This window comes from Mustela putorius, unplaced genomic scaffold, assembly GCF_011764305.1.
Source record: "Mustela putorius furo isolate JIRA1106 unplaced genomic scaffold, ASM1176430v1.1 tig00000929_pilon_pilon_pilon, whole genome shotgun sequence".
In the NCBI taxonomy this organism is placed as follows: domain Eukaryota; kingdom Metazoa; phylum Chordata; class Mammalia; order Carnivora; family Mustelidae; genus Mustela; species Mustela putorius.
Window position 1 is genome coordinate 5,215,432 of NW_025421520.1, and position 24,055 is coordinate 5,239,486.

The following is a 24,055-nucleotide window of genomic DNA, read 5'->3' on the forward strand; positions in this document are numbered from 1 at the left end:
AGGAAACTCTGACACAGGCTACGTCACAGAGGAACTCTGAAGACATTGTGCTTAAGTAGAATGAATATTCCAGTCACAAAAAAAGCCAGGGGTGCCTGGGTGGCTCAGTGGGTTAAAGCCTCTGCCTTCGGCTCAAGTCATGATTTCAGGGTTCTAGGATCGAGCCCCACATTGGGGTCTCTGCTCAGTGGGGAACCTGCTTCCCGCACCACCCGCCCCCGCCTGCCTCTCTGCCTACTTGTGATCTCTGTCTGTCAAATAAATAAAATCTTAAAAAAAAAAAAAAAAGCCAAATAGTGCATGATTCCATGTAATTGAGGCAGCGCCTTGTCATGTTCATAGAGACAGAAAGCAGGATGGTGATTGCCGGGCTCTGGGCGAAGGGGATGGGGAGTTGTCTCATGGTGACAGAATTTCTGTTTTGCAAGATGAGAACATTCTGGAGGCAGATGGTGGTGATGATGGCATGGTGGGAACATGCTTACCACTATTAAGCTGTGCGCTTAACATGGTTAAGATGGAAAGCTTTATGTTACATGCATTTTACCACAATGAAAAGGGAAAAAAAGAAAGGTTAAGAACTCAGGCAAGTTCTCCTACACGCAGCTTCTTTCCAGGCTGTGCAGGAGGTCACCAGGTGAGACCGGGGGAGGAGGAGCAGAGGGACGGGGGAAGTGACCCAAGTTGGACACACACCACTCCTCTTGGCCATGGTGTCACCCGACTTCACTGACCACTCCAGCCCAGCCACCAGCCCCGAGCTCCTCCCCACGAGGCCCTGTCATCTCTCCCGGGAAGACGCGCATCCTGGACTGCTTCCTTGAGGCCCCACGTTCTGTGTCCTGAGATGGGGGCCTGTCCATGAGCCATTCCCAAGGCGCCGAGAAGCCTTTGCTGTCCACTCCTGCTTTCCTCCTGGGGCGCTTTCCTTCCTGCCTCCAGTCCCGACCTCTTCCCCTTGCTCCTCCCTCGGTGATGGGGGGCGCAGTGTAGCCTCATGTTCTAGAAGGGATGCATGCTCAGGTTCTTTGAAGAAGCTAACATGTTGTCACCCCTTGTTTTACTCCCTTTGCATCCACACCCCTCCATGGTGGTCGGTGCTCGGAGGACTCAGGAAGGGGACATGGTGCGTACATAGAGCCAGTGCTGCCCCCGGGCAAGGCTGGATGGACACCTGAGGGCCATCCTGTTGACCATATGCTCTCTTTCCTTTCTAGGACCTGAGTTCCTTTGCCATGCCGCTCCTGGATGGAGACCTGGAGAGCTCAGAAAAGCATTCTTCTCGTAAGGTGAGGCCACATTTCTCACAGCTTCTCATGGCTCATCTGAGGTGCCACTGAGGCAAGACTCCCTCAGTGAGAGCCCAGGAAAAATGTCTACCTGCTCAGCCACCTGTGCTCTCACCTGTACATCTACCTGTGCTCCCACCTGCCCATGCACCTGTGCTCCCACTGCTCATCCACCTGTGCTCCCACCTGCCCATGCACCTGTGCTCCCACTGCTCATCCACCTGTGCTCCCACCTGCCCATGCACCTGTGCTCCCACTGCTCATCCACCTGTGCTCCTACTTGCACTGCACCTGCTTACCAGTAGTGCACCCACCTCATGCGGCCATGCTCCTCCCACCTGCCAGCTGTCTAATCTGAGAGCCTGCCGGGCTTTGCTCCTTTCTCTTCTTCTCTGTCTGGGTTCAGCCACGGCCCCCTCAGACTCCCCAAAGAAGGCAGAGGAAACATGGAAAATCAACAACAAGCCAAGAGAAGAGGCTAAAAGGATCAGTAAATGGGCAATTTGGAGACAGTCCAAGGCTTTGGCTTGTCCCATCTTGGGCAGGAATCCCTTCCGCCTGCCACACCCCACACCCGTCCTGTTCTAGGCCTTCCTTCCCTTCGGTGTCCACACCACTTTTCCTTGCCTCTCTGTAGCTCATTGCCTCCTCCCCCACCGGCCAGTCAGCCGCTCAACAAGGCTGGTGGCCATCCAGGGTCAGGCAGCCAAGAAGGAGTGTGTATCCCATGAGGCTCGTTGGACCTGGCGAGAAAGGGGAGGTCAAGGCAGCCTGCAGTCAGGACCGAGGGGGCACCCAGAGAGCTGGGTGGCAAGTCCTTCCTGGCCCCATTCCCCACGGCCCAGTGAGAGGTGGCGTGGCGAGGGGCCGGCCCCCGGGCTGCCATGAGCCTTGTCTGAGTGGAGATTCAGAACCCCACGATGCTTCAGCTCTGGGTACTGGCAGCCTGGGGTGGTGGCGAGAGCGCCCGTGCTGGGGAAGCTAGCCTGTTCCCTAAGCATTCGAATTGCCCACAATGAAGGCAACGTACTGGGTCAGGCGTGTGGGTTTCCACTGTTCCCAGCTCCCCGTCTGGGTTTCCACTGTTCCCAGCTCCCCGTCCTGAGTGAGCAGGCGGCCCGATGAGCAGTCACTGTGGCCCAGCCCAAGACGGCACTCAGAGGATGCTCTCAGGAAGGAGAAGCAGACCTCCCCGCCCAGCAGGCCAGTCTGAGGCTGCAGGCCGACCTCTTTGTCCCCTCGGGCTGGCCGCGTCCAAGGGTTTGACTCTGAGATGCCCTCCTTCAAGTGAAACCTAAGGCAGGACTGAGCACGCAGTAAAGACCCACGGTGAGGACTGGGGCCTCATCCAGCCCCACCAGCCCCCATTTTGGGGGCTCCCAGAGGGTTCCAGAGCCAAATCACTGTCACAAATGCGTGACTGCAGAGCGGAGAGGGACCTTGGAGGGTTTACTGTATCCTCTGAATGCTGCGGGACACTGGTGATGATGACGTGTGGGACACGGGCCTCCCGTGCCTGTGGCCTCGCAGGAGACGAGGGCGTGACCTCCCAAGAAGGCAGTGAATTGTTCCAGAGGGTCTGGGCGGTGGTGCAGGAGATGGAGGGACCTCCGTGCCCAGTCAGCTGGGAAGGCGCTTCTCCCCGACATAACTAGAGACAGGCCACTGGCTGCGAGTGGACAGGGCGCGGACGCTTGGGATTCCCACTGACCTGTTGCTCGTGGCCTTCCCTTGGCTTCCCCACACGCACCTCTGCCCCATCCCCCTCCCTCCTCCTGACCCTTGAACCTTGGCGGTTCTCCAGTGAATCCCCGTGAGACTCCAGCGACCTGGAATTATATAGATGGAAAGCCGGCCTTTTTGAGAGGCAGAGTTTGGCCACTACCAAGAAGACTCTCCAGACCGCCTCGGAAGGGCCGCGCTCCTCCCCGGCCAGATTCCATCCTTCCTCTTCACAACCCAGATCACGGTGTCAACACCCCTGTGAAGGGGCACGTGGGTTAGATTCTCGGGCAGCCAGTCCTTTCTGCAGACGTGATGCGGGCGGCCAAGAGGGTGGGAGGTGCCGCTAGGCTCCGCGGGCACAGATGTGTGGGAACAGGCGGGTGCTTGGCGGCCCCTCTGGGTCCCAGGAGCCCATACGAAGGGAGACAGAAGCACCCCTTCACAGGTGCTGCTGATGCCTGCAGGACACCTACCTGGCGTGCCATAATGTCTGTCCATGCGGTCCCCCAGGCCCCTCACTTCACCCCGTCTGTGCTGTCTTTCCCCCTCGAGACGGCAGCTCTTTGTCGCACACTGTGCGTCTGTGAGGCGCTTCTGGTCCCCTTGACTCCACACAGCTGAAGCCTGTGGTTCCCAGGCCAGCCCCTCGGGGAAGCTTAATGCCAGGATTTCTAGATCTTTCCACACGACGGGCGTCACTCTGGGTCTGCCAGCATGGCGTGGCATCTGGGCCGGTGGGGAGGGTGTTCTGAGCACCAGGCAGCCTGGCCTTTGCCTCAGCGGCCCTCCTGGCAGACGGCCTGACTGCCTGCCCCGCGTTTGCTCCTGCCCAGCAGCACACACCTGGGGAGTCTCTGGGCCCTTTTGTTCATCCAGACACAGGGACTCATCCAGTGACATTTACCGAAGTTCTGTTGGACAGCAGCTTGCTATAGGCACAAGCTGAGGCCCCGTCCCTGGCACCTTCCATTGATGCCCGGATCTGCATCACCCCCACCCAGTGAGCGGAGCAGACGGGGGCGTGCTGGCTCCCACTGCCCAGGAGCACGATTAGGCTCTCACGGTCCGCCCCCATGGGAGAAGGCGGAGCTGGCCATGTCTCCCATTATCTGGCCTTTTTTGGGGAAAGGTCTACTTTCTCTGGGTTCCTCCTCAGTGCCTGACTCATTGGCCTGGAATTCTCAGTACAGAGTGGAATCCCCGGCAGGAGAACCCTAGGCCTCCCCCTGGTTTATCAAACGAGGTTCAGGCTGGCACGCAGAGCCGCCTCCCCCCATGGCAGGCTCCCCGGTGGTGTTTGGCGCCACCCATCCCTGGCGGCCCAAGAAAATGGCTGTTTGCCCTTCCCATTCTGTCTCCTCCTTCTCAGGCCCTGGGTGCCCTCCACCCATCAGCCTGTCCAAAGCCCATCAGCTTTCGGGTTTTCTCTGACTCCACCCCCCGACCCCCGTGGGACAGTGTTTCACCCTTTCTTCATGGGCCATCCCCGTCTTGTCCCCCCGCGCCCGACCCCGAGGCCAGCACCGGCTCGGTGGTTCTGCCTTCTCCCTGCGGAGCTCCCAGCACGGTGCGGAGCGGAGCAAACACGGGGCTCCACTGTGCGGTTAGCCTTGCAAGTAGCGCCTGAACGGGACTCCGGCCTCTGCCCTCAGACTTGACCTTGACGTCACCGCACGTCTACCAGGCTGCTCCGCCTCTCGGCTATTTCTGCCGCTCTCGGGACCGATACGGTGTAAAGATTAAGGCCACGGGCCCCGAAGTCCCATGTCACCACTTACCAGCTTTGTGACCTTCACCCTGCGTCCCACTGGCCCCTTCTCCTGGCTTCCGGCTAGTGGTGCTTGGCAAGTGACGGGGAGAGGCTAGCAGATGGTCCGCCCCGAGCAAATCTGACTGTGCCACTCCCTGGCTAAAAAGCCTCAGAGAGGAGTGAGGTTCTTAGGCCGCATGAGGCGTCCTTCCATGATTCAGCCCGGCCTCCCTAACATTCCGCGCATATCAAGCAACTGTTCGTTCCTAATTCATGACAAGGCGTGTGGATCAAATACGCATAGACTTACCGTGTCCAGAAATTGTGCCGGGGCTTCCCTGTCGGCGGTCTCCTTAAGCACAGACCCAGTGAGTCGACCTAGTGTCCCCGCTGGACGGAGGAGGACCCTGAAGCTTAAGTCACTCGTCCAGGCTGCCAGATGCTGGGCCGGCTTCCACCTCCGGTCCCTGTGTCCACACTCCTTGCTTGTGCGCTGCAGGGTCGTTTCCCACCCTGTGTGCTCTTCCTCCCCCTGCCCCCACCCCCCGTGTCGACAGCCACATCTGTTACCTGGAGAGCTTCTCCTTGGGGTTCAGAAAAACTCCAGAAAGCCTGAGTCCCTTGGGGAGGGAGAGAGTAGCAAGACCCAGAGCGCTAATGACAGGGTTGGAGGGTTAGATGTTTTCTGTATTAAATGGACAAAGAAAAACTTGGCCTCTCTAGGAGGAGAGGTGCTTGCGTGATGCATCTGTTGTGCCCGTCCTCTGGCTTGGAAACTCACCTGCCCAAGGGATTGGGAGCCAGCCGGTGCTCCCCCCACATGGCCACACGGGCCCTCGGGCATAGGGTGAAGAGTTGCAGGGAGAAGTGACTTGTGATTAAGGGTCACCGAAGGGGTCCGCACAAGGGCACGGCCTTCTGGAAGGAGCCACAAGCCCAGTTCGGGGTTCCCTCTGGTGGTGGGAGAGCTCACAGGGGCCCTGGGCCCCCCACTGGCCCCGTGTGGACAGAGCGGCCAGAGCTGCACAGAGGTTGCCTTTGGTCACATGGGCTCACCTGCCTTCATACATCTGTGGCCACCTGCCGAGTGGCCTCCCAGGGTCTCTGTGCTGGCTGCTTCCCTGGCCTGTGTGCCCCAGGAGCCGTGTGGACAAGCTGCTGTTCTTTCCTGCTGTGGGACCAGGAGGGCCCTGAGGTCCTTCCGGCTCCTGTGTTGCAAGTTTGCCGAAGCCACGGCAGGAGCAGAACATGCAGAGCCGGTTCCTGTGCATCAGGGGTGGGCATGACACCTGGTCTTAACAGATGAGGAAGCAGGCACAGAGAGAGCCTAAGTGAGTCAGGAGGGCCCAGTGAGGGGTGAGCTGGGATCAGACCCTTCCCCTCGGGCTGCAAGTACCAGTCCCTGCGCCCCCCAGCAGGACACACCTGATGTGCCTCCAAGTCTGTGAGCTGCACGCTTGGGCTTGAAGTTACAGGAAGAGTCCGGACATTTCCCAGACCGTCAAGGTCAAGTCACCCATGGAGTGCGCCCCCGAGGTATTCGGCCTTGTTCACTTGCTTCCTGAGCTCTGTCCGCAACCCCTGTCGTCCCGTGCCACAGCAGCTCGGAGGGGACATCCATGCTTCCAGCGCCAGGTCACGTCGGACCCGAGCCCTGGGCTCACCACGGTTCAGGTCGTAGAGATGCCTGTTTCCTCCTCCGACGAGGGCCAAGAGAACATCGCGTCGGTGTGGTCAGACCTCGAGAGGGATAGTGTCAGAGTGTCAGACAGACCCCCAGATGGGATGAAGGGGAAACCCAGGCCTCCAGCCTTTCCTGCCGCCTTTCCCGTCCCAGGAACTTCCTCCGGAGAGCTGGGGCGCAGTCAGTGGGCCTCCGGGTGGCGCGGACGAGCCCCGTTGGGTCCCGTGCTTTCCTCCAGACCATGGGGTGGCCCCCTGTGTTTGCACAAGAGCTCAGGGCTGTTTCTGGGGCTGGGGCCACGGAGGAGCAGCCTCGTGACAGAGAACGTCCAGAGGGGCAGGCACGGGAGGGACCGACTCAGTGCAGGGCTGAGGGCTGAGTGCCTGTGCTCGGAATGACCCGTCTGTCTGTCTGTCTCTCCCCAGGTGGACAGCCCCTGCAGCTCGGGCAGCCCCTCTAAAGGGTTCTTCTCCAGAGGCCCCCAACACCGGCCCTCCAGCCCCGTGTCCGCTCCCGTGAGACCCAAGACCAGCCCTGGCTCTCCCAAAACCGTGTTCCCGTTCTCCTATCAGGAGTCCCCACCCCGCTCCCCCCGCCGCATGAGCTTCAGCGGGATCTTCCGCTCCTCGTCCAAGGATTCTTCTCCCAACTCCAACCCGTCTACCTCCCCCGGGGGCATCAGGTTCTTCTCCCGCTCCAGAAAAAGTAAGACATTGATGCTATTGATTCAGGTGGGTGCTGGGCTGCTGGGGACCTGACCTCCGAGGGCCAGTGGGGCACATGCCATTCGCAGGGGCACCCAGGCCAGCCGGGGGGGTGTCGGTGACTTGGTGCCGAGTGCATGCGTCTTGTCTGTCCCCCAAGGACAGCGCTCTCTCCAGAACACGGTTGGTTTCCACCTGCCATTTTCTGCCTACACAAAGCCGTCGGTACGGGGGCAGCGCAAACGTCCCAGTCCTCCCAGTGGGACTTGTAAGGACAGCTACATGAAACCTGGGCCCATAGGCTTCCCTGAAATCTGCACCTGCAGCAAGCTAAGCTTCGGCACATTCCCTGGGGCCAGAGGACCCAGACCTTGGTTTGCTCTGCCAGATGTGCTCCTCACTACCTGTGGCTTGGTTTTGTGGGGTTTGAATGGACCTGTTTCTGACAGATCCTGACTTTCTGTTTTGGGTGCTGGGCAGCTGGGGTTGATTTACTGGGGAAACAAGGAAAGGAAGAAAATGTGTGTTTAGGTGAGCACTCTTCACCCTCGTGAGTATCTGTGACTTAAGGACAAAATACTCCCAGTTGAGCACCGTTGATCAGACCTGGGAGTGTAACGGACAAGCCGCAAAGTAGACAGAGCGGGTTTCCTCCTTCCCCGTGTCTTAGCACATCTCCCCACGCAGTCTGAGTCTCCATGATGATTAGACAGCTCCTGTTTGGGACGGCAGGAATTTGGGAACCAAACTCGCCCTTTGGCGTGCAGTCGGTCGGTCGCCTTCCTTTTTTTCCAGATCGCGTGTTACACTCAGGACCCGCAGGATAAAGCAATACTTGATTGGCACGACCAAGGCACAGAGCACAGATTCAGTGTCTGGGGCTTAGAAGGAAAGGGCGGGGGCTCTCTCTTTCCTTTTCTGTGTGGTGTGGGGTATGGTTGCTGGTACCCCTGACGTCATCCCCCTAATGACTGACCCTAAGCGTCAATGCACAAAGGTCATGGGTCAGAGTGGCCCTCCAGCCACTGGGTGACATGCCATTGGGAATTAAGTCCACAAACCCAGTAGGGAGAGGGGCGTGTCCAGGCACTGATGTCCTAACGCTCGAGAGAGTTGAGGCTTCCTTGACCGAGATCGTGAAACTCTCAAATATCCTCTAAGAGGAGGGGATGCTGGGTGGGTCGACGTCAGGACGCCTTGTTTCACTGGTGGCATCACGCCTGTGTTGGTTATAATGGAACTACCTTGTATTAGCCTCCTGGGGCTGCTGTAACAACCGAGTGGTTCGAGCAACAGAAATGTAGACTGTCACAGTTCTGGAGGCCGGAAGTCCAAATTCAAGATGCCACTCGAATGGCAAAGGTGCTTCTCCCTCTGAAGGGTCTCAGGGAGAATCTATTCCACGTCTTTCTCTTGGCTTCTGGTGGTGCTGGTAACCCGTGGTCCCCGTTGCCTTAGAGCAGCGTCACTCCAATCCCTGCCTCTCCCTCCATCTTCGAACGGCATCTTTCCTTCGTGTGTCTGTGCCGTGGGTCTCCGCTCCACTTCTTGTAAGAGCTAAGTCTCGGATTAGCAGACTGTTCTGCTCTAGTATAGTCGCATCTTGTCTTAACGGATTACGTCTGCAGTGTTACCCATTCAAAAAGTTCACATTCTGAGGCTCCCGGAAAGGCATGAGTGGAGAGGACACTGTCTAGGCCAGTCCATGGGTCACATAGGAAAAGCCAAGATGTATGGTTCACGTCAAGGGCTGGGAATGGAGAGGATCTGTGGGTGGAGACGGGCCAGCCTGTGAAGGCCAGGGTCATTTCTGAAGGCGGGAGGGAGCCGCCAAGACACGGAGTTTGGGAGAGTGGTGAGTTGGGTGGTGGTGCTGGGCTGGCCCTGCAGCTCCCTGGGAAGCAGAAGGCCATGCTGCCTTTTTCTGTTTGGCATTTTAAAGGGCTCTTCAATGTTCTTGGCCAGAAAATCCTGTTTCCAGGGTCTGTCTTCTAAGATGATATGGAGTATCCCTAACTTGTCAAGGCTCTTCTCTACCATCTGGCCAGGCAGCTGTAGACTGAGCTCGGGGAGGCTCTGGTTGGCTCCAGCTGCTTGTGAAAACAAGCATTGATCAGGTGGGGCTGGGCGCTTGGCTTCTGCACAGGAGCTCCCTGGGAGGGGAGGCTCAGACCAGAGTAGGCCGGTCCCAAGACCCATGCTCTTGACCCTGGACCACTGAGCCCAGGAACATGGGTATTCCCCAAGTGGAAGCCCATCCTGCCAGGCCCTGTCATTAATGAAGGTCGGTTTCCTGGCGGGAGGGGTGCCCTACTGGGCCGGGAGGAGGGTCACCTGGGCTCCCCGCTGCCTGGTCTGCAGATGTGCTCGCAGGGGGCGTGCTTGCAGAGTGTGCCGTCTGCTGCCTTCCCGCCTACTTGAATCAGTTCCTGGATCCAGGGCCCCAGACCGTGTGTTGCTCCCCGCTGCCCCGGTACGGGTTTCGCATGATGGAGCCTGAGAGTAATGTCTCTCATCAGTCTGCGTGGAGGGTCTTTATGAGAAACAGCCCGTGAGCCCCACGGTGTCCCCTGGAAGAGCATCGCAAAGACGTCGTTCGTTCCCCAAGGCCCCTGGGAGACGTTTCCTGTCCAGCCTTGGTGCTGAGAAGAGCTGAGCTTGCGAGCGATCGGGTTTTTTTGTCTGTGATGGACACTGACCGTGTAACAGCTCTGTGGCCTGCTGGACGTCTCGAGCTGCCTCTGTACGAGGGGCGGAAAGCGGGCTTCTCTAGCCTCATTTCTGAATCGAATTTTGGTCCCCATCCTTCTTTCATACCACTTTTTTTTAAAAAAAAAAAACAAGGAAAACAACTCATTGGAAGGATTTGGGGGTATTTATAGGATTCGAAGAAGAGCTGACTGCTGGGGACTCAGGAAGGAAGGGGACCGGGCTGGCTGTGGGGGCCTTGGCAGCGAGAGTGCGCGGATCTTTCCATGAGATCCAGAGACTTCATTGTCTCTGTGTCTCTCCTCTTGCCACGCGGAAGTCATTATAGGATACCTGATTCGCCCAGTCAGGGTCTCTGAACCGGCTGGTTGTGGGGGGAGGGGCAGATGCTGCAGCAAGACTAGAATGACCCATGACCCACCCCCCCACCCCACCCCAGACATGGGCAGGGAGTTCCCAGAGAAGAGCCCAACAGGCAGCTCTCACACTCTACTCTCCCAGTGCCCGGCATGCGGGCGGGTACACAGCGTCCCTTTGGGGGCTCCATCCCGTCACTCTATGTACACTTGTAAGTGTGCACACCACTCCCTCCGTAGGCGGCAACCCTGCGTTGTGTCCGACCAGCACAAGGAAGGATGTTTTCCAAGTCCTGCCTCTCGAGGGCAGGCCCATTTCTCCTGGAGTTCTGGCTGCAGCCTGTCTTTCTATCGGGTGACTTAGGCCCCACAGGGCGGACCTAGAATCTGAAGGTTCAGCAGCTCCCCGGGTGGCACGGATGTGTAGTCGAGCTTGACGAGCACCGTCATCAAGGATCGGGGCAAAGGAAGGAGTCGGAGAGAAGTCATGAGCGCGGTCCTCTTCAGACGCTCTGAGAACAAGAAAGGGAATGCGGGTGGGAGCTACGGATCCCGATGCCACATCTGGCCTTGGGACCAGCGATTCCCAGGTTGGCTGGTGTTTGTGGCCCAGGGAAGAGAACCAAATCTTGCTTCTAGAAGGATCCATCCCATGGAGGACCTGCTAGTGAGGCACGGCTGCTACCTCCCACTCCCTCTGCTCTGCTGATCCAGTGGCGTGTGGATTCGAGGCATGTCTTGGGGACTCTGGGTTTTTATCATACTCCCTCCAGCCCCACTGTAGCCCCAAACATAATTCTCATGATGGTCAAGGTCTAATCCCACCCAAAACAATCATCCACTCTTCTGCCCCGTCTTCTAATAACAGTGGTGGGCAAACCAGAGTCCGGGGACAAAATCTGACTGGCCACCTGTTGTTACAAATAAAGCTCTGTTGAAAACAGTCACGCCTGTTTGGCTCTTTGGACTGTGACTGCCATCATGTTGCAGCCGTAGGATCTGGTCCGCAGAGTCTGAAGTGTTTGGACCGAGCTACCGTCTAGTAGCACCAGAAGTCCAAAGCAATCATGCGGCAGGAGAAGCTTCCAGAAGGGTGAAGCTTTATCTTCAAAGGGGTTTTTAGAACTGAATCTTGCCTTTGGAGACGAGCAAAAGAAAGCCCGGTCAATATGTTCATGAACTCAAATAATAAGATTGAAGTTTTTTAAAATAATAAAATAATTTTGCACAGTCAGCAAGGACCTCAAGAGTGGCTTCGTGTCATGTCACTAAACTTCGCTTTCTAATTGTTGTCATTACAAATATTACGCCTAACAATCACAAATAACGACAAATGCTTTACCCTGTCTCCTGAGTGCGTCCTTCCTGACAATTACTTTAGTCCTTGTGTAAGACTCTATAAAGTGACTTTTTACCATTTTTATCAAAATAAAAACTGAGCCACAGAGAGGGTACGTCATGGAGCGAAGGCCCACACAGCTGGTACGTGGTAGAACCAAGATTTGAACTCAGGTGGTCTGAGTTGAACTCCCCAATCTACTTTTTTTTTTTTTTTTAATGAATAGGTAGAAATAATTTCTCATTCTTTTTTTTTTTTCAAAGATTTTTTTTTATTTATTTATTTGACAGAGAGTTCACAGTAGACAGATAGGCAGGCAGAGAGAGAGAGAGGGAAGCAGGCTCCCTGCTGAGCAGAGATCCCGATGCGGGACTCTATCCCAGGATCCTGAGATCATGACATGAGCCAAAGGCAGCGGCTTAACCCACTGAGCCACCCAGGCGCCCCACAATCTACTTTTAACCCAGAGGCGAAGACTCTGCTGGAAGGAGAAGATTTTAGGAATCTCTAAGCCAATAGTCGGACAACAGCCAGCCATTTAGAAGAGAGGAAAAGAGAAGGGTTTCCTTGGAGATTCCTTACACCAAAATAATTTCCATCTGGAGCAAAACTGTATGTTATTCACATGTCCCCCAAAATGGAAAAATATAGTCTTGGGGTGTCAGGCCTTTCTTTTGTAAAGGGTGAAAAAATGGGTCTGTAAACGCGAGTGAACATCACACCTTTCTCACCATCGCTGGAAGTCGGTAGGTTGGATGCTCAGAGCATCCGGATGGTGGTCTGGGTAGAGAAGAGCTGGGGGGTCTGTCTGAGAGAAGGTAGGGCGCATTCAAGGGAGAAGTGCGTACGTCCGTGACGGGTGGTCCGATGAGTGAAGTCAAGGCTCCAGAAGGTGCGTCTGAGTCGGGCAGGACGTGGGAGTTCTGGTAGTGAGACCAGAGACTGCAGCCCAGTCACGGTGCTGGGTCGGACGGAAGAGAGGAAGGACACAGGTACAGGGGGTTCCCGTGTTCAGGGAAGACCACCGCACCCCCGGCTCCCACCTGCCTCTTCACGCCACCTCTTCGGCAGGGCCTTCCTCTGGGGCCTGCACAAAATCAGCACATTCTGCACATTACATGCTTCTTCTCCACAGCGAGTGCTGTGAACGGACTGGTTCCCTTGGCTGCCTTTCCCAGAGGAATGTAAGCTCTCCGAGCGGAGGGGCTCTTCGGTCCTAGGCTCCTTTCTCAGCGTCTTGATCAGCGCCTGGCACTAGCGGGCGTCCAGCAACCCCAGTACCCTCCGTCCACCCCTGAGTCCACCCATGTGCTCAGCTCTCAGGCTCGGGCTCGGGCTCCTTCTGAATGTGGGGCGTTGGCCGTGTTCACCGAGAAGTAAGCACGACTCTCTCGGCAACGATAAAGGACAGACAAGACGATGCACCGCATCAGAATAAACGCTTCAGAAACACAGACACGAACAGAAGCAGAAGCTCCCTCTCCACCAAAGGCAGGAGGTCTCCCTCTCACCTTCGCACAAAAGAGAGCTTGCCGCTAAAACCGAATTCCTGCTCCTGGCAGCCCACCAGCTGCTCCACACGGTCGTGGACACCGACCCACCCATCGGGCCTCGCCCTCCGCCTCCCGGGAAGGTTGAGGTCGGATCCCAGCCCTGCCTCCGTGAGGGAGGAAGTTGCCGACCCACCAGCCTGCAGCTGCTTTCTCTGTTGCCGGTCCCGGCCGGCGGCTTCACAGAGGTGACCTTCCCACAGGCCCTGGTGAGTGGAACTTGCGTCTGAAATTGCTGTTTATTAGAGTTCCTGGTGGTACGTGAATCTTCTGCAGGCTCTGGACATGACCACCCGTGTTAGGAAGGCCCTGAATCCGGCGGCAAATCCACGGGCAGCAGCAGGCGTGCGGGCCAGAGAAATGGGGCTCATGTAGGAATTAAGGTCAAGTTACCAGGCAAGGGCTCGGTGGAGAATCAGATGAGATAAACCCTCTATTTCAGGTAGATTGCTAAAATAGAGGTAGATTTTTAAAATCTCTCTGTAGTGGGAGGATTATTAAAAAGTACCAGTTCATTTTAGTCCTTACAATAATTTCTGTGGGTTTATCTGTGTCCCCACAAAAGAGACAGTTTGAGGTCCTAACCCCCCCCCAAAATCCCTGAATGTGACCTTATTGAAATAAAGCTGCTATGGATGTAACGAGTTAAGAAAAAGTCATCCTAGAGGTGGTGGGGGCCACGTCCGACATAATTCGTGTTTTGTAAGAAGAGGGGGACACGGTGGGAGGAAGGCCGAGATGGGGGAGATGTGTCTCGAGCCGAGGAGCCCCAGGGGTTGCCAGAGGCACCAGAAGCTGAAAAGCCAAGGAAAGATCCCCCCCAGGTTCAGAGGCCATGGGGACCTGCCGGCCTTCATTTCAGACTCCTGGCCCACACGCTGTGATTTTCTGTGTCGCTGTGACCCTTCCAGGGGACAGCGATGCCATTTCACAGATAGGAAACAGGTGTTCGTGTCACGTTTGGCTCGTGATCTGTACATCACAGGAACACTTTTGTGTGTGTGTGGGGGGGTGTTACCACAGGGCTCAGATGCCCTCACTCTGGGGAGGAAGGAGGCCGGTCCTGAGGCCAGTTCCTCGTGGGTGATTGTCAGGAGAGCCGTTTCAGCAGCAGGGAAGGGAAGGAGAGCGTGTGACCTGGCCAAGGACTGAGTTGGAGATATCTTGTGAGTCCGAAGGGAAGGGGACATGTGAGCTGGAAGGGAAGGGGAGTGAAGGGTGGCCACGCCCGGTGCCCAGTCGTGGCGCGAGCTCCTCTGCTTCTCCCAGCCCCTCCCTGAAGCTGGGTTGGGCCCACAGTGCTGGGGCCAGATCTAGGTCCTCGGTGGGGAGAGTAGCCCAGAGCCAGCTGCCTCCCCGTGGGGACTGGCGACCTGACCAAAAGAAACCTGTATGTCGAACCACTGAGAACCTGGGGCTTATTTCTTGCCTAGCCTTGCTGAGCCTATCCTGGCAAAGCAAGGTAGACTAGTAGAAATGGATGGATTGGGGCTCAAGGAAGTTTTGAGTTGGTCTGTTTGCCTCAAGATAGGAGAGATGAACACATTCTCAGGCCGAGAAGCAAGCAGCTGATGGGGGGACTCCTGAAACACACAGACGGGTCCTGAGGGGCGGGGACACGAGCCTGCGTCCATCTCTGGTGGTGGTTTCTGTTCTCCCTTAGACTGCTGGGTTTTTGCTCTGGGGACACCTGTTTGTCCTCATGGCCCCAACAAGGCTGCCTGCCCCGTCAGAGCTGCCATTACTCAGCATCAGCCCTCTGGGCCTCTCTGGGTTGTTCCGGGCTTGGCACCACTAGTGTGTGGATGTCCCTTTGGCACCATGAAGGCCACACCATTCAGCAGCGCGCTTTTTGTGCAGACTCAAGTTCAGATCTACACGCGGAGCCTGCATGTGCCCCACGGCACCCCTGCAAGACAGCTGCTTATCCTGGATTCAGGGGCCCTGCACAGGGTTGCCAAGCTCAGGGGTGGCATTGGTGCATGTGAGCTGGTCGGCCCCGAACACAGTTGGGTGCTAAGCAAGGTTTGACCCGTCCCTTTCCTGAGGACACCTGGATTGTTCTCCTCAGAACCCATTGGCCCCTCTGACCTCACTGAGTTTAGTCTACCTCTCAGTGGTGGCTCCTTTGTGGGGCCCTGAGGAGCTGCCACAGTCTTTCCTCTGCCTATTTGGTCCTTAAACATACACATATATTTGAGAGCATCTGCACGCATCTGTGTAAACACCGTCAGATAGCTAAGCCCCCTTCAGCCATTAGACACAGTCTTCGAAATGTTTTTCTGCCTATCGCTGAGATCATCTCCAGCTCTGGAGACACAGACAGGCGGCCATGATGCTCTTGGCTCCTGTGTGCAGCCCCTTTCTCGTATCTTTTCTGCCCACCCTCCCCACCAGTCCCTCAGTCCCTCCTTCTCCTTACCAGGTGTTGGCGGACTCTGACAACCCATCTGACGAGTGCTCCCCCTTTCTTCATAACAGAGCCTGGTTTTATTCAGGATCCAGGCCAGGGCAGGACTTATCACTGGTCTAGTTCGGTTGGAATTAGCCCTTTCCCATTTGGGGAAATGTCTGGTTTCAGGATTACTGGCCTTGAGGTGAACCAGGGACCTATGTCTTGCCAACAAAATATAAGGAGAACTCTTCAAAGGATCAAAAAGTCATCTCCCCCAACAAAAAGAGATACATGAGGACTAACTCCTTGTCCTTACTTGGACTGTGGTGTGAGGATGTGGTTTCCAGAGCTATGGTGGCCATCTTGTGACCATGGCCCCCATGCAAGATGGCGGAACAGGAAGGTGGGCGTGGAATCCTCACGGTGGTGTGCGTCACAGAGCTCAGTGTTCTAGGTAATAGACGTCCCTGTTGTTCAGTCTCTTTTAAGTTGTATTTTTCTGTTACATTTCATTAAAGGATCCCGGCTGATACACATTTCTTGACAGAGGTGAGATTCGTCCAGATTGGGCTGGAGGGGCTAATCGGGAATATTCCAGATGGAGGGCTGGGGGAGGGAGGAGACCTGGAGCACAGACAGCCTTGGGTTTTCCTCCTGTGCTATGGAGAAAAACAGAGCAGGTTACAAGGGCCCACGGGGGGGGGGGTGCTGTTTTGTGCAGGAAGGTGAGGGGAGAAGCAGTCCCGTAAGGGGACTGTGACGGCTTGAGACAGAGGGAAAACGCAGTGCGGACTAGCAAAAGCTTCACTATATGTGTCTGTTCCCAGCCTTTTTTCCTCCCAAAGTCGAAGTCGACGTCAGTAAGCAGGTGAGCGAGCTCATCAGGTAGACTTTTGGCAAGGTCTGATTTTTAGGTCTGAGTTCTGCCTTCTGTAAATTCATCTTCTCTGCGAGCCCCTCCTTCCACCCTTTCCTTTAAAAAGAAAAGTTTACTTTTGACAAGTTCCTCCATAGCGATGGATGCCTGCAGCGGCTCTGAAGGGCTGGCCTCCTCGCCCACAGCCCGAGTCCCAGGGCAGCTGGTCCGCCTGCCACCACAGCAGAACAAAGTCTGTCTGTATGAATCTCTCCCACATTCAAGACGAGATGGGCTTAATAGGTGCCCTCCTTTTGCCTCTGTATCCCGAATGCTCCTTTGAACCTGGTTTTCCAGAGAAAAATGTGGGGGCGGTTTCCCGGCTTTGTGGCCAAGTGACCACGAGGGGGCGATAGAGCCCCGCAGGTGGGCCTGGAGCCAGCACCGTCCGGGCCTGGTTCTCCCGGCGGGGACGTCCACCTTCCAGTGCGCCTGATGTTACCGCGCAGACGGGTGGACCTCACACCTGACCAGCCCCGCCGGGGCTTTGAAAGTGGGGGGGGGGGGTCTTCTCACATTGACTTCATCTGTTCGGTCAGTGTTTAAAGAGAATCTGCCGCACCCTGGGGACACAGGCAGGACGAGGGAGTTCCTGCCCTGGCGGGGGTTACCGTCTAGGGAGGAGAGAGCGGGAGCCGTATGTGTCGTGCGTCCAGCCATGTTGCATGGTACCGAGAATAACGGGGAGAGGGTGAGGGTTGGACGGTGCTGCTCTGGGCTGGACGGCGGAGGGGGGCTCTGAGCGGGTTTGGGACGGAGCCAGGCGATGGGGGGGGTGGGGCGGCCGAGCCCAGCAGCGGGAGGAGCGGTGCGAATGTCCCCGGCAGGGGCAAGCGCTGTCTGGCTAGGACTGAGTGGGGAGGGAGAGGGCAGGGCGGTCAGAGAGGTGGGCGAGGCCTTGCAGGCCAGGCCCGGATCCCGGGTTTGCACGGGGTGATCCTTGCATGGGGTGATCCGCGAGCCCATCAGCACCTGTGGCTGAGGGTATGTCTTGCACTCGGGAGGACTGGGTCGGCGACTGGGCAGGGAGAGTGGGGGACCCGCTGGGGGCCGTTGGAATAGACCCGGAGATCAGTTCTGGGGACCTCCGGCCTCCCTGGAGACCTCCTGGAGCGCTGCCACCTCCAGAAAGCCTTCCCTGATTGTGCTTGCCACGAGCAGCTCCCAGAGCTCTGAAGTCTCAGTGTGGCTTTCCGTGTCTGCGCCGTCTGGGTTCCCTTGTGGTACGCGTCTGCTACCTTCTGTCTGTGGGGCGATCGTGTGTATGATGTTTCTCGTGCTTGCCTCTTCCCCACGCGTTCCCGGCCCCCTCCCGGCCCCCATGCCACTTAGCGCCTTAAGCAACATGGCCCCTGAGGCCTCAGGTTGTCGCCCTCCCAGAGAAGAGCTCAGGCTTACGGGCCGAGAGTGCTCTCCGGTGAGCGGGTGTGTCTGGGGAGATCATGAAGGCTGTGGCAACCTGCAGGGAAAGGGCTGCCCTCCCCACTCCGTGAAGAGGCAAAGCCATCTGGGGGGACCTGGAGCTCCCTTTCCTGTCCTGTTCCTCTCGTGAGCTCCCGGCTCTGAGAGCTGCGGCACCTTATCCTTTCCCCCACCCTCAGACCAAAACTAACTTTGGGAAGGGTCTGACAGAAGTGTTCAGACTAAGGTGGGCATGATAGGAGTTAAAGGTTACGTATTTCTCGGGTTGTTGACACATTTAGCCTGTAACTGAGGGGGAATTTCTTGCACCAAAACCAGACTTTTTTGGAAGCAGTTGTCTTCCCAGAGCCCTAAGGCTGTGCAGGGATGGCTCTCGGCGACTTGCATAGGGTGGCATTTTGCCAGCTGTACCCGCCTCCCCACCGAGCTAAGAAATGGTATCTTGTCCTACGTGGACAGCCGGTCACACCAAGTGACCACTACCGACAGAAGTCAGCCCTGCCAGGCACTAGAACATTATCTTGGTCCCGTTAGAAAAAAGCATTGAGGGCGCCTGGGTGGCTCAGTTGGTTGGATGACTGCCTTTGGCTCAGGTCATGATCCTGGAGTCCCGGGATCGAGTCCCACATCGGGCTCCCAGCTCCATGGGGACTCTGATTCTCCTTCTGACCTTCTCCTCGCTCATGTTCTCTCTCAAATAAATAAATAAAATCTTTAAAAAAAAAAAAAAAAAAAGAAAAAAGCATTGAAAATCGCTGACCTGGACAGCCACCTACTCTGATTACACTGACGGCTACTCAAGGTCATGACCACAGTATCTGCAGGAAGGGCTAAGAGGAGAAGGTGGTGGACGGATCCTGGCACCCGGGGAGTTTGCATCAGCCTGGTGGGAGGAACTTACAGCTCGGGGACCATGACGAGGCCAGCAGCCTCATCACGGAGTGGTTTGGAATGTCTTTGACTGCAGACCCCAGCCAGAGACCCTTTTTATGCTATAACACAGCACACACGCACTTACGATAGAAAGCCATTTCTCAGGAAACAGTACTGACCCTGGCCTATGTGTTCTATTTCCAGGGCGAAGGCTCGGTTCTAAAAGCAAGCTCTCTCTGCCCCACACAGCTGGTCTCCTGGTGGGGCGGGGCTGCGGGGGGGCATTCTGGAAGACACCGCCGTAGATGGCCATAACCCGCAGGATGGTGCGGAATGCCTGCGCAGGGAGTCCGGCCAGGAACATTTAGGGCACGAGGATCAGTGGGGTGGAAGGAAGCGCGGGGGTTTGGCCAGAGGTGTGCAATGCTAGACGTTCGAACTTTCTGTTTCTAAGACCGGCTCACCACTGAGACCGAGGTCACAGGCACTTTGAACACCCAAAATAAATGTCGTGTTCTGTCCGTACGTAAACGCCAAAATCCCACCACGGATGACTGTCCTGGAGCGGGTCATTTATAGCCCCGTGCTTCAGACCGGCCCCTCGTCCGCGGACCTGGATCAAAGGATGCCATGACAGCCGCTTGAAATTCACAGGAGCGTTCCAGAGAAGTTTGTTTAACTTGGAAACCTCCTGGCCCTTTCACACCATGTCTGTCTTGGATCACAGACAGCTCCTCCTTTCTCTCCCGGCAACTCGAGTTTATTTTTCAAATAAAAGTTTGTTTTCCGTAAAATGCCAGAGGTTTTGTACTGTGTGCAGAGAAATGAACTTTAATTTAGAGCCTCAAGTCTCTGATTCACATGCCAAGGGCTTCCCGGTGCTGAGAAGCTCCCTGCCCGGGCGTGCGTGCGGAGCCGGCCAGGCCCAGGCGGCCCTCCAGCCTGCGAGCGCCCGGGGTCTGCTGCGCCCGCGCGGGGAGAGCGCCCAGACAGTGACTTGTGTCCCCCAGGCCGTGGGTCTGGACCTCGAGGTTGGTGTCTTTGCGGTACATTGGTGTCTGTTGGTGTCTGTGCTGAGCATTTTCGGGAATCTGTTGACATTACATGTCCCTCAGGGTCCCTGCGTATTTGCCATGGGGCCCTGCAGGGCTGTGTGGTTGTAAAGGTGAGTAGGAGAGGGGAGGGGAGGAGGGCAGCCCGGGGCGGGACGCGCAGGCATGACCTGTGGGAGCTGGGACTGGGGGCCCGGAGGGGATGCACCCACAGCCAGACCTGCCACCCAAGGTCCCTCCTGTGCCCTAGCTGGAAGCCAGCCAAGAGGGGACCTGGGGCCTCACGGCTGCAGGGGCAGCATGCTGTGTGCCCAGCAGATGGGGCCGGGGACCCACCAGGAGTGCGGGTGAGGACCCACAGTGAGGTGCCAGCGCTGAGGGACGGCCCGCTCTGCTGATGCATCCAGGCGCACCCCTGTAGCACTGGGGTGACAGCAAGCTGAGAGGTTCTCAGGGGAAGCTCTGTGACGCCTCCACTGAAAGGAGTCAACTCTAGGATGCCCTTGATGTGTGGTCTAGCCGCCACTTCCCCGTGTGCAGATCCCCGAGTTTGCCGATTGCTTGCAGGGCATCCTTTGCGGGGCTGGTTTTGCACCTCGCTCTCAGAGCGGGTCCCGGGACCTGTGCGGCTGGTGTCCACGCCGCAGCAGCGAGAGGCCCAGGAGGCGGAGGGCGGCTCAGCCAGCCATCCGCACACAGCCTTTCCTAGACGCTGAGGGTACGCAGTGAGCAGCGAAATTTTGCCCTGCAACACGCTGGAAGGGGCTCTAAAACTCTCCCTTCCCAGCCACGCTCTCGGACAGACAGACACTGGCTTCTCCCCGCCCCGACCCCAACCAGATGGTTCTCACCTTTTTCACAGTCTCCCAGATTCCTGCTGCCCCTCTCGCCCCTGCCTCTGACTCCTGGGACCTGACTTCCTCTCCTTCCACACATTTTCTTCTCACACGGCAGCTCGTCCTTCAGACTCTCTGTCTGTGTGGCCCTCTTCCTGCCCGGGTTGGACGCAGGGAAGCTCCCGGAGGCCCAGGAGCACAGACAGGGCCCTCATCACGGGGTTAGGCAGGGCCCGTGTCAGGTGGAGTCTGGGCGGGCTCTTCCCGACACAGGTGGGAACACCAAGGACTGTCCCTCCGCTGCTCCAGGAACCCCCTTGGGCCCGGGAGGCCCCGACAGCCCAGGAACAACCCCTTGGCATATGGTGGGGGGCATACACATATTACAATGGAAAAGGATACAAAGTGTTAAAGTTGCAGAACTGTTAAAGCGAGTGGTGTGAATGTGGGGGTGAGCCCTGGGCAGGACGTCGAGGGGCCTCGGACCCTGTGGGGGCCACCTGGCTGCTGGGGAGATGCTGGAAAGAGAGGGACTTCTCAAACTGGAGCTGGCACATGTTTTCTGCACGAGGCCAGATGGCAAGCGTTTCAGGCTTTGTGGGCACCTGGTGTGTCTTGCAGAAACTCAGCCCCAGACAGTGTAAATTGCATTCTGATAAATCTTTACTTATAAAAGCAGGTGGCCAGCAGGGTCGCGTCCCCCGTTTTTTAAAACATAAACCTGATTATCTCATCCCATTTTCAACAGCCCCCCAACCCTCCCCACCACACTCACGTCGAAAGGTCCTCCACACCCCTGCCCTGGGCTGGCTCTGAGCCCATCTCCTGCACATCCCCGGCCTCTGATGCTCGCGGTTTCAGTGACGGATGCCATGCTGTGCCTCCGGCTTCCCCTTCAGGAAGGAGGCACTCGGTCCCCGTGCTGCTGGCTTCGCCCACAACAGAGAGCCATCAGACACAGGGTCCGGCCCCTTCCTGAGCTGGCCCCGGGTCCCGCGATCAGAGAGGCCGTTTGAGTGAAAGAAGGCGGACGGGAGTGGATGAACAAATGAATGGACCAGGGAAGCCAGAAGGACCGGTGGGCTCTGAGCCGGTGCCTGAGCCGGGAGAAGGCTGAGGGGGGCCGTGAGCCAGGGCCCGGCTCTCCCCCGGGCTTGCTGTGCGCAGACGTACCACACGCTGCCAGGATACGGAGCTCCACGGGCTTTACCCTGTGCCTGGCTGGGTGCGATCTCCCCCGGCCGCGCCCCGTCCCCAGACCTCCCCTGAGCCGCCCTGGCTCGCAGGCCGCTGCTGGAGCCTTCTGGATCGGGGCAGCTGCTGAGACTGAATCCTGGGGCCCTGCCGACTTCAGAAAAACGTGACTCATCTCGCCTACCCACAAAGAAAGGAAAAGTATGTGTGGCATCCAAGTTTCCTGAAAAGTTCAGCCAACGCATTGCAGAGCTATGCGGCCGCCTGGCACGGGGTGCGGGTCCCCTGGGAGAGCGCCCTCTGCTGGCGATCATGCCGGCGTCCCCGAAAGGTGTCTGCGAGGGCGCCGCGGGGCGGCGGGGCGGCAGGGTGTTCTCAGAATGGGCGGTGGTTATTATTTGGGAGAAGCCAAGGGGAGGTTTCCAGAAGATTCTCCTTTCCCTCAGAGAGCTGCAGAGCTCTCCCGTGCTCTAAGGGCCTGCTTGGGCGATCGTGGGACAGAGTGGAGGGAGATGCTAGTGAACTCTGCGTTCTTGCCCTGCTGCTTTATTTCTGAATTCCTTTTTAAAAATAGCCTCTCATTTTGGCAATTTCAAGCTCACAGAAATGTCGCAAAAAGAGTACAAAGAATGCTCGTGTCCCCTTTGTCCCGATCCCCTGGCGTAACCATCTTCCCGAATTGGCTCCTACCCGCCCCCAAATACATAAATATGCGGGTGTTTATGTAAAATCTGAACCATCAAGAATCAGTCGTAGCATGAGGTCCTTTTTACCCCTAAATCCTTCCACGTGTATTTCACAAAAACAAGCACGTCCTCCAAAGTCGAGTTTAATGACCAAACTCGGGAAATTAACATGAATTTGCTGAACTACAGGCTTTTCTCCCCATTCACAGATTATCTCAGTAGCATCATATTTGGGGAGAGGAAATGCCCAGTCACGCATTGCCTGTGATTCTCGTTTCTCCCAACATGTCTTAATCCAGAGAAGCCCTCAGTCTTGTCTCTCATGAGCTCAGGATCTACCAAGACCCCGGACCCGTTACTGGGCAGACTTAGCCTCCTTCAGGGTTTGCCTGACGCATCCTTACAATTAGATCCGGGTTTGCTGGGTGGGCGCGACAGGGCCAGACGTCTCGTGCCCCGGCTGGTGTCTCGGCGGGAAATGCGTGATGTCCCTCGGACCTACTGCCGGGGATGCCGACTGATCGCTGGGCGAAGGGAAGCCTCTGCCATGGCGAGATCCTAACAGAATTATTGTTTTCCCCTTTGGAAGCCACACTGCTTTGGGGTTCTGTAAGCATCTTCTTTCTCTTGAAATGTTCCCTTGCTAGTTCTGCAGACGCTGATTAGTCCCTGCCTCAGTTGTTGCTGTGGCCGTTGCCAGAAGGTGATTTTCCGATTTTATTGTGGATTCTATAGCGACTGGTTGGAATTCTACTAAGGAAGGAAATTTCCTTTCCTGTGAACGTATGTATGTAGGTGCTCCTGTTTTATTCAGTGGTTTGGTTTGTCGTGATCATATTTTGACATTCAGGTTGTCCTAGACTCGGCCAGCAGGAGCCCCCGGGCTGGTCCCTGTTTCCTGGGACTGTCCCTGTTGTTATGTCAGAAGCAGTGCCTTGCTTTCCGGTAAGACAAAGTCTTTCGGGGGTGTCCGGGGGCTCGGTCCCAGTGGATAACCTACTTCTCTCTCCCTCTGCCCCTCCTCACCTTCATGCTCTCTCGCTCATTCACTCTCGCTCTGTCTCAAATACATATATAAAATCTTCAAAAAAAAAAAATCGAAGAACTCTTCCAGCCTCATCTTGTCCTTTCCCTGCCCTGGTCTGGAATTGGCCATTTATCCAAAGAGCCCTTGCTACTCTTAATGGCCAATAGTGTCTGGAAGTAGGATCCGGTGCTAAGTGTGCTCGTGGCTGCTGAGACATCGCGGCGTTTCGGTCCTCCCAGCAGACGCGCTGGAGATACGCGTGCGTCTAGGAGAGCGGTTGGGTACAACGGAGAAGGTATGTCCACACGGGAGTACCTCGCGGCTGTGACAAAATATAAAGATGGTATCTCTGAGCTAATATGGCAACAGACACGAATAGATGATTCTCAGGAAACAGAGATGGCCCCTGGACCGTAGATAAAAGCACTTAGACATCAATAGAAAGCTTTTCCCTAAATCCAGACTGTAGAGGAATTCAGGTCTGTTTTCCTCTACTACCTGCCTGGTCTAATGTAACTCCTTTTCGTGTGGTAAAATACAACAGATCA

General features: G+C 56.6%; 1 protein-coding gene across 3 annotated transcripts in view; it reads left to right on the forward strand.

Annotated features, from left to right (window-relative positions):
* Positions 1-24,055, forward strand: part of PRKAG2 (protein kinase AMP-activated non-catalytic subunit gamma 2) — a 243,734-nt gene that overhangs the window by 72,930 nt on the left and 146,749 nt on the right. For all 3 annotated transcript variants that reach the window (XM_045086350.1, XM_045086351.1, XM_045086352.1), the window contains exons 2-3: positions 1,218-1,289; positions 6,874-7,153. In XM_045086350.1, the coding sequence (XP_044942285.1) occupies positions 1,218-1,289; positions 6,874-7,153 (352 nt within the window). The remainder of the gene's footprint in view (positions 1-1,217; positions 1,290-6,873; positions 7,154-24,055) is intronic.